This window comes from Strigops habroptila, chromosome 10, assembly GCF_004027225.2.
Source record: "Strigops habroptila isolate Jane chromosome 10, bStrHab1.2.pri, whole genome shotgun sequence".
In the NCBI taxonomy this organism is placed as follows: domain Eukaryota; kingdom Metazoa; phylum Chordata; class Aves; order Psittaciformes; family Psittacidae; genus Strigops; species Strigops habroptila.
Genome location: NC_046359.1, coordinates 11,029,732 through 11,045,618, shown reverse-complemented (window position 1 = coordinate 11,045,618; position 15,887 = coordinate 11,029,732). Strand labels below are relative to the sequence as shown.

Below are 15,887 nucleotides of genomic sequence, written 5' to 3'. Positions count from 1 at the left end.
AGGTACTTTTTCAGGAGGAAGAGTTTTTCAACTTGAAAATAGTGTGCTAGAAAGAGACTTCCTCCTTTCTTTTTTTGGCTTTTCATATTCTGGGTGGAGACAAAGCTGTGTGGTTCCTGAAGAGGCAATGAATAAAATAATTGCTACAGATTTTTGTAATCCAAGTAGACATTCATGAGCTACATAATCTCATCTAGCCTTTGTTAATTTACATGTTTATAAGTATATGCTATGTACATGGGCTTGTATGTATTTCTGTATTTGGCTTTACTTTTGTTTCTGTCCAGTAACACAAGTGCTGAAATAAAAAAGCAGAGACACTGTTGTCTGGTATTTCTGACCTCAGCAGACAGAGTGAGTCCTGGGAATCAGCTAAAACACTTGTTTATTTTATTTTCAATTCTTAAAACACTGGAAGTCTTATGAAGACCAAACTAAATTATCCATTCCTTTGATCACTACCGCTCCAGTGCTCAGATGCGTTCAGGGGCAGATAAGAAGTAGCTGCATGGAGTAAAACAAAGAGGATACGGTTTTAGCTACAATTTTATCGCAATTACAAATTTACACTGTCAGAAGATGTAGTATAGGAGACTGCAACAGGGAAAACTACCTTTATTATAATAACTTATTTGTTAATCACAATCCTACTTTTTGTTAAGTATGGACAAACAGATTTTTAGCTGTATGAAATTTTGCTTCAGCTACATCTTAGGCAAGTCACCATTCATGACATACGGCATAAATTACAACAAATTGTTGTCTGGGTATTTTTCCTTAATTTAGTTGGCAACAATTTTAAGACACTGCACATTCTTAAGCACAAATGAGACATAATATATGTTCATGTAAAGCTGATCAGAATATGAAGAAAGTATGAGCCCTGATTCTGACTATTCACTCATCTTCAATTGAATGTGTAAGGGCAATTCATAATGTTGAACATATTTTCTTTGTAAGGCGGTAAAGGCTTAAAACTGAATATTTCCAGAGCCAGCTCAACCAATTGCAGGTAAAATAGATATCAGGTACTTTCAGCTAACAATTTCATTAGATTTCCTGAACCATAGTATTTGTTCCTCTACCAATTGCAGCAAGGCTTGTAACTGGAAGTTCAGTATTCATCTGCTTTTTACAGGTATTTCTAGTGAGGAAGATCAAAGGATCTGATGCAGGTCAGCTTTATGCAATGAAGGTACTTAAGAAGGCAACTCTGAAAGGTAAGGATTGGGACAGTGGCTGCAGTCTCTATTTCTGTCCTAGTTTGTCATTCATATTTCTTGCATTACTTCTATCTTACACTATAGAAGAGTGCACAAATACATCTCTGCCATCCTTCAAAATCCTACCTCACTCTAGGGAATATTCTAAAAAGGCATACACATAAAATGTTACCTCTACAGTGCGGAAGCAGAAAAACAGGGCTTCGGAGTTTTCCAGCTGAATACTTTCTTGGTGTTATCTATAGGGCTTCTATTGGGCATATATTAATTTGTATCACAGTGGCAGTATCTTTCTGTTGCTGAAGTGAAGTAAGTATTTTTAAATAAGGATATTGCTGAAGTAAAACACAGCTCCTACTGGGGTGAAAAGCTTCCAGCTGGTGCTTCTCACTATATGCCTGAAAATTCATGGCAGAGTATTTTCAAATGTGATGAGTCATTTTGAGGTTGTTGAGATGATGCTGTTTCCTAGCTCACGACCAGTCAGTGAGTGGTCTATAGTAGGCTAGGGGCGAATGACTGATGTTTGAATCTGCTCATCCTCTTCTGGGGCCACTGGCTGCTACAGCCTCACTCAGACAAAAAAGAAATATCTAGGAAAGCACGTGGCTGAGATCCAGTTGTCTTCTTGGTTCCCTGACCTAGCACTGTACCCTTCTTTTTCCCCTCAAAAGCCTGCTTTTTGCAGATAAGGTAGACAGTGTTTATTTTGACCAGAGCAGCTCTTTTCACTCTTTCTTGGACAATGTGGGTTTGCACAATGCAGGATAGTGCCTAACTTTCTGTTCTAATGTTAATAGAGGTCATTTTGAGATAGTTCTAATGACTTAAAAGTCCAGGTTGTTTTAGAATGCCTCAATTTGTGGGACCAAAAGAAGAATGAAGCTACCTCTAATTTCAAGGTAGAGTTACAGCAGGTGGTGGCAGACAGACACAGCACCTCTTCTGAGTACTAGCCAAAATGGGGAAGTGGCCAAATAGGTATTTCCACATTCCCTTCCCCTAAGAAAGCCTTTTCAAAGAAACATTAGTTTGGAGCAATACTGGCATGCTGATCTTTTTGTTTGGAATGTACAAGAGAAAATTTGTTCTGGGAGGACAGCATGGTGCAAATAAATACTTAAATAGTACTGTGTGTAATGTATAAAAAGGAAAAGTATTGTATGCATGATACCTATAATAGAGTGATTCTCTGACTTCTCAACCAAGAGCAGAACAGTGAAGTGCCCAAACTGAGCTGAACTCAACTCTCAGAGCCTTCCCCACCAGGGAAAGCCATCTCCTGCTGGGCATAGTGTCTGAGGAAGGACTGCCTGACCTCTCTGTTGTCAACATGTACCAGAGACTCATTTCTGTTTCTTTTAACAACCTAGAGCTTTTCACCCAAGATAAAAATTGGTTATTCCCTCTTTTTCTGTATAAATCTGAGGTGTGTCGATCTGAAAGAGCTTTGGAGAGGGGGAGGTTTTCTTCTGCTACCCCAAACACATGTTATTATGTAACACATGTTATTAATATATTTTAGCTAAATCTCTAATGTTCAATTCCACTGAGGAAAAAATCTGTATTATGGCAGTATTTTAGGAAGTCTCAAAATTTAGATAGTGATTTTGAACTACCCAGAGTGTTCCATCATATATATATATATATCTGTTCCATCAAGAACAGGCATCTCCACATTTGCAGTTCCTTGGTTCATCATAGCACAGAACCACTGCTTCTCTCCTCCCTTGGCTGTTACAGCAGGCTATTTATTGTTTTCTCAAGTGTCGTCACAAGATCCAAAAGTTGAAGCTGCTTTCTGATTTTGCTGGATTGCATTGCTCTCCCATTCAGACTACTTACCTGTCTGACTGGTTGCTCTGTGTTTCCCATTAATCTTAAGATAACTAGCACATCAGTAGGAACTAATTTGTACACACTAGTTTCTACAAAGAAGTTAAACTTGACAGCTGTTTAGCTCGAAGTACAAAAGTGAAGACAAAACCCTGTTGGCCCAGGGCAAGTGAGATGAGCAACAATGAGGATTGCTGTCAGTGAGCTTCCATGTAACTTTTGGCACAGAGAGAATATTTCTGACAGCTTAATTTCATCTTTTAAGTGAAAGCACTGAATTGTTGCTGCCTACCTACATTCAAAAAGGCTGGAAGTAACTCCAGTGTGAAGTATTTATTAAGTAATGGGAGCAAAGCCATATGTTTTTGTTAGCACTAAATTCAGTATTTACTGACAAAAGGCACGATATTAGACAAATTTCCGAGTGACTGTGCGTCCGAACCTGTACTCTACACAGTATAGCATGAAGCAGGAAAGTCAGAGCTCTCAGTGCCAGTACCATTGACATGGCCACGCAGCCCTAAATATCATAGCAGTTATTTTCTTCAGTTAAAAAGATTTGCAAAATACATAAAATGGAGAAATGAGAAAGAATAGAAAAGAGGAGGGAGTAACAAAGTTGGTTTTCCTTTTCTGGATTAGTCTGAGTAATTAAAACCTTCATAAATAAGAATGTGAGGAAGTTAAATGCCTTCAGGAGTGATGGGTTAAAACTAGCTTTTATGTAGAACAACCATAGTGAGTCCTGCTGGAGGGTTTCCTATCCCAGGAGCCTGACTCTGGTCATGACTGGCTGGTAATGTTTAGGAAGGAGCAGAAGTACAAAACAGTGCTTCCTCCAGTGAGCCTGCTGCCTCCTGCCTCTTTCCAAGGTAATTGTCCCTTATGAGCATGATCCAAATTTCACCAACAGCAAAGGGTACAGCAATCATCAGCAGCGCTCTTCAAGCATTTACAGCTCAAAAAAGTTGTTTGATACAAAAGAGGCTTTGTAGATCAATTGCATATGTAGATTTAAACTTGAAAAATATCTGCTAAACAGCAGGACTGCTCCTGCTGTGAAGGGAGAATTAGACTCCAAATTATTCCAGTTTAGACTGCAAAAGTTTGCAGAGGCACATGTTGTACACACAAACATTTGTGAAAATGAAAGTAATCTTTACGTCATGAAGGTTCGTGTTAAATGTAGAGTATATCTGAATAAGCACCTGTAACAGCATGGATCCCTGAAAGTGAGAAAGCCACTGCTCCTTTAAGTTATAAATGAGAGCATCATGCAGACTTTTCTTTCCTTCATGCCTCATTTCCTTTTGATGGAGCTTGTGGGCATATGGTTTTTAAAGAAGATAACTTGCTGAAGAAACTGGATAAGTTTTTCATTCTAATTACTAATTTTAGGAAAACCTTGTCCAAAATGTTTGAGAATGTTACATCTGTTAGGTGTCAGATGACAAATGCATCAGATTCAAGACTGCATGTATGTATAACTCATCTAACTTTGAAAGACTATTAAATCAAAATACCCTAATAGCTACCTTTGCAAGTATAAGCCCCTTTTCAGGGGTTCCAGGTGCTCAAAGACATTTAGGCACTTAAATACTTTCCAAGAGTGAGATTTTTGCTTTTTAGGATGTCATTATATGGTAGTATTAAATACCATCTTAAAATGTTGCTTTCATGTCTTCTTCATACTACTTTTTTTTTACCTTGAAAATAAGATTTTTAGATAAAAAATTGAAAGATAATGATTAAAAACTTATGTGTATCACTGAGTCCTGACTGCCCGGCCTGAAGGCACTATGAGACTGAGGAAACAGAAGGAAGACAGGAGCTGTTTATTTTGTGTATATGTGTGCCTCGTACTCACCAGCAAAGCTGGGCCAGAGGCAGGCTGATGATTTCAATTTACTCAGTATTTCCCTAAAGGTATCTCAGGCTCCATCAGCTTTACTAGATGTGCTTCAGGATTCCATGAACAAGAGCTGTTTAGATCACTTACAGTGTAAGCCTCATTAAATACCTGTGAAGTGCATATAAATCCCCAACAGGTTGCTGTGCTGAAATGTAAGGGCTACCTCTGGAGCTTGAAAATCAAAGACCCATCCCTACAGGAGATATACAATCATAGAGAAAGTAGCATGAAACCATAATTCACTGACATAATGCTTATGAACTTTGTAAATATTACAGTGATGATCTAGTGAAGGTTTATGTGATGGGTCATGAGGAAGTAGTTTGCATCTGCCCATCCTGTTGGTGATGGGCTGTGTAAGTCTCAGCAATGGAAGCTATTTGACCCTGGGAACTGAGAGTCTAGCTGTTTCTGGTTATGTTGTTTACAAATAGTAATCTGTTCTGTCAAAATCTCTAAGTGCTTTGCAGTTTATGATCCCCTCAGTCTAAGCTAGTAGACTTCTGGGTTTACAATTGTGCTGAGTGCATGTGATGGTCATAGATGCAGTAAGTGGTGAGAACAGCTTTAGTGACTTACAGAGGGCTTGTGGTGTTCTCGGGGATGTTAGATCAATGATACTAATTACACACTAAATTGACCAACTAACTTAGATGTCACCAGCTCGACCATGGTTTCCATCTAAAGCATTGATAAAACTGCTTCCCTCTTTGGACACTAACTGAAGTGGCTTCTTCAGTTTTCCTCTGAATGCGACTCAGTTTCCCTGCGATGACTGTGGTGTTTAGATCTAAGATGTTGGAACTCCAGTGGTTTCCCTCTGGTTTGAAGGGAACAAAAATTCCTCTGTATATCTCACGAGTGGCTCTAAAATGTAATGATCAGCCTAGTCAGTATGTGCTCAGCCACACAGCAATGCTCTCAGGTCACCATCTGGACCTTGCCCATTCACATGGAAATTCTGTGGGACAAGAGTCAAGGAGAACATCTCCAGCTTTGCGCTGAGCTGCAGAATGTGCCAACCTTGCCATCAAAAATTAGGAGCAAACTGGAATTAATAACTGTTATCTGAGGAAGAAGAACTTTCTTCCTGTAGGAGTTTTGAAAATGAAACCGAGAAAATCTTCAACTCTCAGTGCTTAGAGTTCACTACTGGGCTGTGGCTTTAAAGTGCCTTTGCAAGGCACCTTTTTCTTCCTCTCCTAAAAAGTCAGCTTATCTAGGGCTTGCTTTCTGAAAGGGGAAAGAGTACAAAACATTGAGAGAGCTCAGTTAGGTGGTTTCTGATGGGCTGTAGAGAATGATGCATTCATATAATATAAAGAAAATGAACTGTGATTAGGCTAGCTCACTGTGTGTCAGCAAATGTTATAGAGTGTTCCAACCTGAATATACAGCAGACTGGACAGGTCAAAAATGACAAAAAGCGTTGCCAGAAGTTTATTTTTATGGTGTTTGCTAAAGAACATTGACTTGTGCTCATTGAGATTGTAGCTTCTGGGTTAAATACCTAATACTCTGTAGTGATTCTGTACAGTGTTTGAATTCAGGTTTCGATGAGAAGGGAAAACTTTGCCTATAAATATAAATTGAGCATGCACCACTTAAAGATTGTATTATCTGTTTCTATTCAAGCCGTGCGGGACTTCTTATTGTGTGAAGTCCTGATTAATTTATAGCTTCTTCACAAAGCCAAGTGCATGATGCAGATCCTGTTATCAGACAAAAATTCCCACTGTTAAGACATTCAAGAAATGAAATCTGGATATTAAAAATGCTCTCTGCTTTGTAGCAAGGGAGCATTTTTGCTAGATTGTTTTTACACAAAAACCTGTTGTTCCTCATGGAGCTTTTCCTAGGTGCCAAAGAAAATTCATCTTTCCCTTGAAAATTTTGGCTGTTGAGCTCTGTATAGGGTCACCTTGTTAAAATCGTTGCTCAGGTTGCTAGGTAGCAACTTCTTCCTATTGTCCTAAGGAGGACAGAATTATTAAGCCTTCACCTACATACTGGTAAAAATTATAATCAATCTCTTTATCTTTCTCCCTGTCGTTCAGCCAGACTGATTTCCATAGAAGCACACACTTCTGCACTTGTCATACATGCTGTAGGTAAATGCAGCAGTATTGCCCAGTCTTTTCCTACTCATGCATTTGTTCCAGTACAGCTCTGCTGCTACAGTAATATCAAAATATAGCTTACTGCGTAGTTGTATGTTCATTTGAAAGCAGCTTCAGCAGCTTAGTATGTTGCTGCCTGAAATAGCTTTGTTTTATTCTTCCCAAAGAAGTATAGGACAGGACTCAAGCAAAACCCAGCTTTCTCCATGAGAAGTTCAGAGGTATAGCAGAAACTGTGATGTAAGTCCTAGCATCAAACAGCATTGGTGCTTTGGCTTGGACCAGGCTTTTGAAGCAATTCTTCTAGTCATCCCTCTTTGCTGTGCCTTGGTTTGCTGGGCATAGCAGTTTCAGAGCACACAAGGTAGGTTCCCTCCTGATGAAAGTAAATCAGTACACCGACTGCCCTCCAGTCCCTCGCGGGCATTCAGGCCTTGGGACCAAAGTGTGACATCAAGTGTGGGGCAACCTCATAATTAGCACCTAATCCTTGAGCAGTTCCATGGGCCCCATTAGCAGCAACTGAAAGTGTTGCGTTATTCAGATATTCATATGATGATTCCCTAGACAGCACAAGGGAGATTCAGATCTGAAATTGGAGGAATACAGCACTAAAAGTCTGCTGATTTCTTTGGCAGAAAGGATATGTTCTTCACCTGTGATCAAATTATAGAAGTTTGTTCTAAACATTCGTTGAGTCACACTCTTTTGTCAAGAAAATACAAGAAGAATGACTTCTTTAAAATTTCTGGAAAGAAAACAGCTCTTGCAGGTGCATTTGAATGTGTCCCTTGGCTATCCCAGCCAGTCAAGGAATAGCAGCTGTTTTTTTTAATCAGAAATGAGTAGCCCATCATAGTCAATTCTTTTTTGATAGTAAAAAGTGATTTTCTAAATTGCCTTGTAATTTTCAGTCAATTTGCCATCTACTTCTTTAAAGTTTCGATTAATCCTGCTGTGCTTGACACAGTGAACAAGAAGCAGTAAGGACACTTGAAACTGCAACTCCTGCAGTTTACTCCATCAGTAAAAAGCTTTCAGACACAAACTCATTCTTCAGAGTCATAGGATCATAGAATGGATAGGTTTGGAAGGGACCTTAAAGATCATATAGTTCTTTAGTGCCATTGCCTCCATGGGCAGGAGCACCTTCTACTAGACCAGATTGCCCAAAGCCCCATCCAGCCTGGCCTTGAACACTTCCAGGAATGAAGTATCCACAGCTTTTCTGGGAAACCTGTTCCAGTGTCCCCCTGCCCTCACAGTAAAGAATTCCTTCCAAATATCTAATAATCTAAATTTACCCTCTTTGAGTTTAAAGCCGTTTCTCCTTGTCCTACATCACTATAGGAGACTTGATCAAGGGCTTTCACTGCTGCTTGCCTTCCCTTGGATTATTTTGTTGTATTCATTGTACTGTATGTCCAGTGATAGCTGTTTGCAGTTATTCCCAAATTAGTTGTCACTGTATGGAAAAGACCACATTTGATATTTTTTATTGTCAAGTAGCAGATTGCTGTTAGTTGCTTTTGGTGTAGCTGCAGGAACGGAGAGACTACGCAGACGGTTGCCCTGAAGCCACAAGTGAAATGTTTATTCTGTTTGACAAATGTGGTGCAATTCCATTTTATCTGTAGAAAACCCACTTTATGAGGAAAGGACTGGGAGGTGCCTTTGCCAGCCCTCACACCCCTCACCAGTAAAAGCATGGGAAGCACAGGGAGAAGAGAGAAAAGCATAACTTAGTTCAACTCCAATAGATCTATGAAGACTGATGTGAAGCTCCAGCTGAATAAACGAGTCTAGACTGTGACAGGCACTGCTGGCTGTGTGCAGTGCTCTGCATGGGCCAAGTACTTGGGAGCAAAGACTGACTGGTTCCTAGGACAACCACAGAGGCTCAGTGGTTCTGCTTTGGAAGCCTAACTTGTGTCCCTGCCTGGGTTTGATCCAGGTAAACCCACGAGTGTGGGACTCTCAGAGTGCCCCCTGTGCCTTGCGCTGCTTCTAGAGCATTGTCTTTAAGCAAATGAAAGCACCTGAAGAAGTCCGTCCCCTCTGGCCTAAGGGGGCACAGCTGTGCTTTTGTGTCATTCCTGACAGAGGTTTGCCTAACTCATTCTTAGACTGTCTCTATCCCTACTCTTACAAAATGCTTCCTAACATCTGTCCCATATCTGTCTTGCCAGAGCTGAAGCCATTAGTTCACATCCTCTCCACTGAGAACAGTTTCCTCTCTGCAGTATTCTGCCACATCTTGAAGATTGTTATCATGTTTAGCTTCCATCTTCTGTAGGCTGAGAATCTTTTATCTTCCTTTCCTTCCTCAGGGTTCATTTTCTCTACGTGTCTGAGTTAGAAGATTTAGTTATACACTAGGTAAGTCAGAGGTGACTGTTAAACGAAACATGATCTGCTCTGGCTGCATGTTCCAGATCTCAGGTCCTCCGTGAATGCTTTGTTATGACAGAAGCAGTAGCAGTACCCCTGCTCTATCTAGCAAATTATTGAAAATTCAGGGAGTTTAACTGAACAGATAAAAATGTCCTACTGCAAAGACCGAAGAGTGGTCATATTGTTGAGGTGTTGAATGCTTGTTCCCTTGGGGAGTCCTATTCAGAAAATGTTCCTAGGAAAAGCTTGCCCTCAGGTAGAAGGGTTTGTAATACTTTTGTTCTTTGCATTGCTGCTCGAGACATCAGCATTTCTGGAGGGTTGTTTCAGTTCCTTGTGGTTGCCTGCAGCCGCCAAGCTCCATTCTGCTCTCTCGTGTTTAGCTTCAGAATTAAGCAGAACATCAGGATGCGTCCAGGCCAGTCAGCCTTTATCAGTGATAACGTAACAGTGGTCACTGTTTTATCTTGTCTGTTGCCCTTTTCTTTTCTTGCTGGCGTCTTGTAGGCCAGTGGAAATCTTCATGTGAAGGTCTGTTTTTCTGGTTTTCTTTTGGCTTAGTCTTGGGGCTTGAAAGTTTTTTGTGTCTTTTTTATCTTGTGCTCTCTTTATAGAGCTTTGTAAGCTTTCTGTTTGCTTGTAATGCTTCTAATTTGAAGAAGCCCACTGCTGAAAAAGAGAAGCTATTGCTGGCAAACCATCGAGTCAGCTGCACAGCACGTGAATGAACCACAAGCTTTTTAATCCTGCCCAACATCTAAGAGTTAGCTGTTGGTACCACAAGGCTGCATGAGTTACAGGAGTCACATACATTTAGTCTTTAATCACATGCTTTTAGTCTTCATCTCCTTTGAATTTCATCTTGTAGTCTGTTCTTTCATGACAGGCTGTGTTTAGCATAGGAGCTGGTACCTTAGTTGAGGAGTTACAAGACTTTGGCTCTGCTCATATCTCTGCCACCAGCCTGCTGCATGAACATAAACCAGCTGCTATTGCTGCTGCTCCTCTTCTCAATCTCCATATCTGTAACATTAACCTAATTATGCCAGCCTCCTCTTCACAGTGCTCGATGTCTTTATGAAATGTAACAGGTATTAATGGAGATGTTATTAACACTCCTCCCCACTTAAGTGCAATCTGCCACTTTATGGAATCCAAACCAAGAAGTTGTTAGAAAATGTCTGTTCCATATAACGCATTGACTATTTGAAATAATCAGAGCTATGAATCAACTGTACTTTTGCATAAACTTGTAGCTATAGCAGAAAGCTAAACTGGAAATAAAATAGCTAAATATCCCTGGGATCTTTAACCTCCCTGATGGACTCTGCAAGTCTTTGGCAGTGGTACAAATCCATTATCTATATGAAAAGCATTTGTTTGTTCTGTTCACTGAATAAGTTGCACCAGTTGGAGCATCCAACATAATTGCTATGGAATTGATTTCAGCTGCCTGCAACTGCAGTGCATTTGTAGTTGGTTGGAACCCAAATTCGTAAGCATCCTCTGGGATTTGCACCCCACTGCTTTTACTGCTTCCTATAACACAACAGAACAATGTTATTTCATTTCAAGCACGAGGACAGATTAACAGAGAGGTCAATACTGCCACTTGATGCCATTTTAAGTCAGAATGATGGCAGAGGGTAGGGGGTCAGTTGCACTGGGTTGCTTTGCCTCACAGCCTTGCATTTGGGCTGCTTGTAAACCTTCACCAAACAGCTGGCCAGGTGTTCTGTTCACAACTGCTGCTGGAGGTGAGCTAGCACTCAGCTGGCTCTCCATAAAAGTTAGATGGCACAGTGTAGGAGACTACCATCTGGGATTTGTTTCAACAGAAACAAAATCATTCTCTGTGTTTTTATACTTTTCACGTGGGTTACATATGTCAGTTGCAGCTTCCTCATGGCTGTGGCATTTGCTCCAAGTTGGAGGTTTTGATGATGTTCAAAGAGAGACCAGCAGTCAGCATCAACGACAGCCTCTTCTTTCTGTCTACAGCATTTTCTATCTGCATGCGACTGTAATTGACACACTCGAGAGGTTTCCATGGTGCAGTAATTTAACTGACATTTTCTCAGCAGCAGATTATTTTTGTAAATTTGGGCAAAGCCAGAATTGTGCTGTGTTCCTGGTCATCTTTCAGTCTTTGTTTGTGCTAGAACATAGTTGCCATTTAGTGGGCAATTGTCATCATCAAAGCTGTTAGCTCAGAGCTGACTTTCATGCTCAGAGGGAGTTTCAGGCTTATGCGATTGTACTGGTATATAGGTTTTGTCAGTGCTGATCAATTGAATTTTGTTTCATTATGGATACAATAAGCTCTACAATATAAATTATTTATGTTGTACATCTTGGTAGGATTTAAAGAAATGCAGGAACTACCTTAACCCTTGCATGTTATCATAAGAAAAAATATTTTTCAAATGTACGTTTAGAAGGACTATTTTGTACTTTTGTTTTACATGGTGTTCCCCACATTTGGTTCACCTTTACCACCTATCTCTGTCTCCTAGGAAACTTTCCCCATAAAGGGAAAAGGATGGTACCCCAGCTTGTGCCTTCTCTTTCTTGCTTTGTTCAGGAAAATAGCCAGTGGCTTTGCTCAGCAGCTCGCAGGAGCAGACTTTTACACAGAAGACAGCTTCTTAAGCAGCACATTTTCACCTTGATACCAAGGAAGCCAAAAGGCTCTTCCTAGACCATCCCAATAAATGCCCAGCCTTTATTTAGCTGTCTTTCAACCTGCTGAAATCTGGACGTCCCCATTTTCCAGAAGACCTTCAGCTGTCCCCAGGTGAGCTGGTGCACCCCAGATTCCCAAGGGCAGCGGATAGCTGCCATCCCCCGAGCCAAGCATCAGAGGTAGCAGTGGGCTTGGAAGTGTGCTGTGGTGTGTGGAGCCAAGGAAAAAGTGATAGGAAGGACAAAATGACAAGTGGAGAAGTGGAGGGCGAGGAAAAGAGGCAGATGGTCATGGATCATGGGCAGTGCTTGCTCCAGGTGTCATTCTGGGGGGAAGACTGAGCTTTGTGGTGGGAGCGAGACAGGGCCAGAGCTAGTCTTCTCTGAAACTCTGGGAAGCAGGCAATAGCTGTCTGCCAGCTTCTCCAAAGCCCCTTTCTGCTTAGGGCGTGAGACGGGGCTGTGAGGGAATAGGGCTGCTCTGCTCTACTGCTGTCAGATTGGGTGCTCAGTGGCCATTCGTGGTCACTCCCTTGCTCCCTCTCCTCCCTTGGATGTGAAATGGCAGAAGCGAGGCTGTTCAGCCCTGCCACCAAGGTGGGGATGGAAGGGATTTTGAAGGGTGGCTATAGGTGGGACAGATGGAGCAAAAAGTAGGTGCTTGTGAGGCATAAGACTCGACCTTGCTACATGAGATCTGCCAGTGTCAGAGGGCTCCTTAAACGAATCTTTATTAGAAATATGCAAAAACCCTGCCATACTGTTATGACACACTTTCGTTTTAGTTTGCTATAGTTTATCAAATGTAAGGGTTTGAGAGCACTTCTTCAGAAGCAGAACAAAGCAAGCAACTTCTAAAGCAAAGCTTTGAAGAAGCCTGAAAATTTGCACTCTGCATGTGGGGAGTGTGGTTTGTGAGCAGTCACTGGGAGGACTTTCACAGGGCTGATAGCCACTGTGCTGGGTGGCCCCAGAGGAGCTGCATTACCCCTCTGCCTTACTCCCAGCCATCACCTACAGAGTAACAGCTGTAGTGATCCTAGGCTCTGGGTAAGGCTATTTGAGATCTCAGAATTAAAAGTACTGGGTGGAAGCTAAATGTCTCATGGTTATTCTTCGCAGGGTTCTCAAGTCCATTCCAATACAAATTTTTAGTTTGTGGTGTTTTGTTGTTTTATTTGTTTGTTTTTTCCACTCTGCTGAAATACTCTGACATAATGCTGCAGGCATTAATCTTGGTACAAATGTTGTGTTTCAGCCAGTCTCCAAAATGCATGTGCATGGCAGTGTAATCTAGATTTTTTTCTTTTAAATCATGCTTTATTGAGGTGGAGTCACTGCAGCAGAGTAGCACATAGTGAAAGATGCAATCTCATTCTCCTGCAGCAGGGCAGGCTGTTTTTTTACTGAGTCATTATTTAAATTTTTCTGTTCAGTTGTGTTTTAAAATGTGTTGTGATGATGCTCCAATCCCAACCCTTTGCTCCACAGGGTCCAAACAGTTATGGTTTGCCAGACATAGCCTACATTTCCTCTTTTTCTGTTTCACTTACCTCCTCCTATGTATATTCCTTTCTTTCCTTTTATTTTGATAAATAAGTCTTCTCTGTCCTTCATGTTTATATCCTTTAAATATTTATCTGCTCTCCTCCTGTCTCCCTTTAGTTATTGCTTAGTACAGTTTATATTTAGGTTTTGGCAGTTACCCAGTGACATAGGAAAAAAGATTTCCTCTGCAGTTAGGTATTCTTTTAGAGTTCAAGCAGCCACGTATATTTTCAGAACAACATACAGGAGCTGAAATGTAGATGGTGTCATCTTATTAATGTCAACAGCAGTTTTATTACTGACTGTTTTAGGGCCATGATTTCACTGAGAGACTCTCTGAACTTAGTCATGTCTTCCACGAGGCTCCCTATATGTTAGTGGAGCCCAGGCTGAAAAATAATTTGTGATTGTCTGGGCACTGTTTTTTCGCTCCTCGCAGGAGAAAACCCTAGATCAGGCTTCTTTTTCTTCTTGTTTGTGTGGCTAGGGCTTGCTGGTTGCAAAGCTTTAGTCGGTGTGTCAGTAACAACACGAGACCAGGCTTTTCCTTACGCTCTAATTTAGGAAATGACCTTGCCTTGACTTCACACCCTACTTACTGGTGGGACTGGAGGCTTCTTCAGTGACAGACAGCCGTCTCACAGACGCTCATTTATTTTTATGAGTCAAACATATCAACGGAGCTATATTAAGTATGCCTGTGTAGCATGTCAGGGCGTGGGCAAAGCAAAGGTTGGTTTGCCTGAATGTTGGTATTAAACACCACAGTTTTCTTGAAACTTTAGAGTTCTAAATTCCCATGTTTGTGTGCAAGTAGGTCAGAGGGCTGGGTTACAGGCAACCCGGTAAACCTGGTCCTGCATGGTTTACAAATAGAAACTATCTCAGGGCTTCATATCTCCTATATCAACTGAGTGTCCTTGGTTTTGGATGATAGGCCACTATCCCAGCTTCCTCAGTGATGCCTTAAATGTGCTAGTTACTCATTTCACAAACCGAAATATTTGGAATTCAGTAACTAAAATGCTCATCCAAAACATTTTGTTCGAGCAAGTCAGATAGGATTGGTTCTGTGTTTACCATATCCAAACAGCCTAATGGAAGAAGTGTTTAGAGTGAGAAGTCAGCCTAGTGCTATCGTGGCCAGAGCTGCCGTGTAGCTCAGAGTGAATGTTAACATTTGCCTTGTGCTGTGTGACCAATCCATCCAATCCCTTCCCTCGGAGAAACGCATCTCTTACTGTCCAGCCATTGCCTTGTGTTACGCATATCAGAACTAAGCTGATAAGCTGCTCTCCAATTAGGCCAATCACAAAAACATTACTTCATATTTTCGTATGTTTAGCCTACACTTGGAAGACACGTGGGTTCTGTTTCAAAAGCTCCTGGTGGGCTTGGTGAACATATTTTTCCTGGAGCACCCAGAAATCCTCTTTTTTTGTTATTCCATCTTCTGAATGCGGTGCTTTATGAATGATAAAGAAGAGATTCTGTGTGCTGTTTCTGGTAGAGTGTCTATCCACAGAACAGGACTGTTTAGTGAAATTTCACTTGAAAAAGCATTGGTAGTAAGCATTTCAACAGAATGGTCTGGTTTGGTTGTATATCTTTTTAAAAATTATTTTATAGGTGTATATTATAATAAGTGTCTAAGAAATAATAGATCAGAAATAAATATAAACCCTTAAAACAGCACTTTGATGCATCCAAAACAATTTTTTGCAATTTAATTTTGGCAAAACTTGCTGAATTAAGGCTTTTTATTCCAATTCAGAACAACAGCCACAGCAAAAATATCTTTGAAAATGTCCACAATTACAAGTTTGAAGCAGCTCTACAGAAAACATTTACCAGGATTAGTTTAGTCTGTAAGGAAAACTGTCTTGGTGGCAAATAACAGCATCCCAGTACATACATTCTCCACAGAGGGATAATAACACATTTCCACTTCTTCCAGGAATTCTCACTTAATATAATATAAAAGATTGTTGGTCTTGTTCATAGACATCCCAACTGGACCACTCAGGGTGGTTACCATGCCATTAAACTGAATAATAGGGACTTGGGTGGGCTTTAAATCACTCTCATGCAGGGGCACTTTGCCCTGACTTAGTGTCCCAGGGAGCTGCCTGGAAACTCCAGCACCACTCTCATGCCCTCCCACCTTTG

General features: G+C 41.0%; 1 protein-coding gene across 3 annotated transcripts in view; it reads left to right on the top strand.

Annotated features, from left to right (window-relative positions):
- The window catches only part of RPS6KA2 (ribosomal protein S6 kinase A2), a 280,539-nt gene that overhangs the window by 189,880 nt on the left and 74,772 nt on the right, over positions 1 to 15,887 (top strand). For all 3 annotated transcript variants that reach the window (XM_030499206.1, XM_030499204.1, XM_030499205.1), the window contains one exon: positions 1,139 to 1,220. In XM_030499206.1, the coding sequence (XP_030355066.1) occupies positions 1,139 to 1,220 (82 nt within the window). The remainder of the gene's footprint in view (positions 1 to 1,138; positions 1,221 to 15,887) is intronic.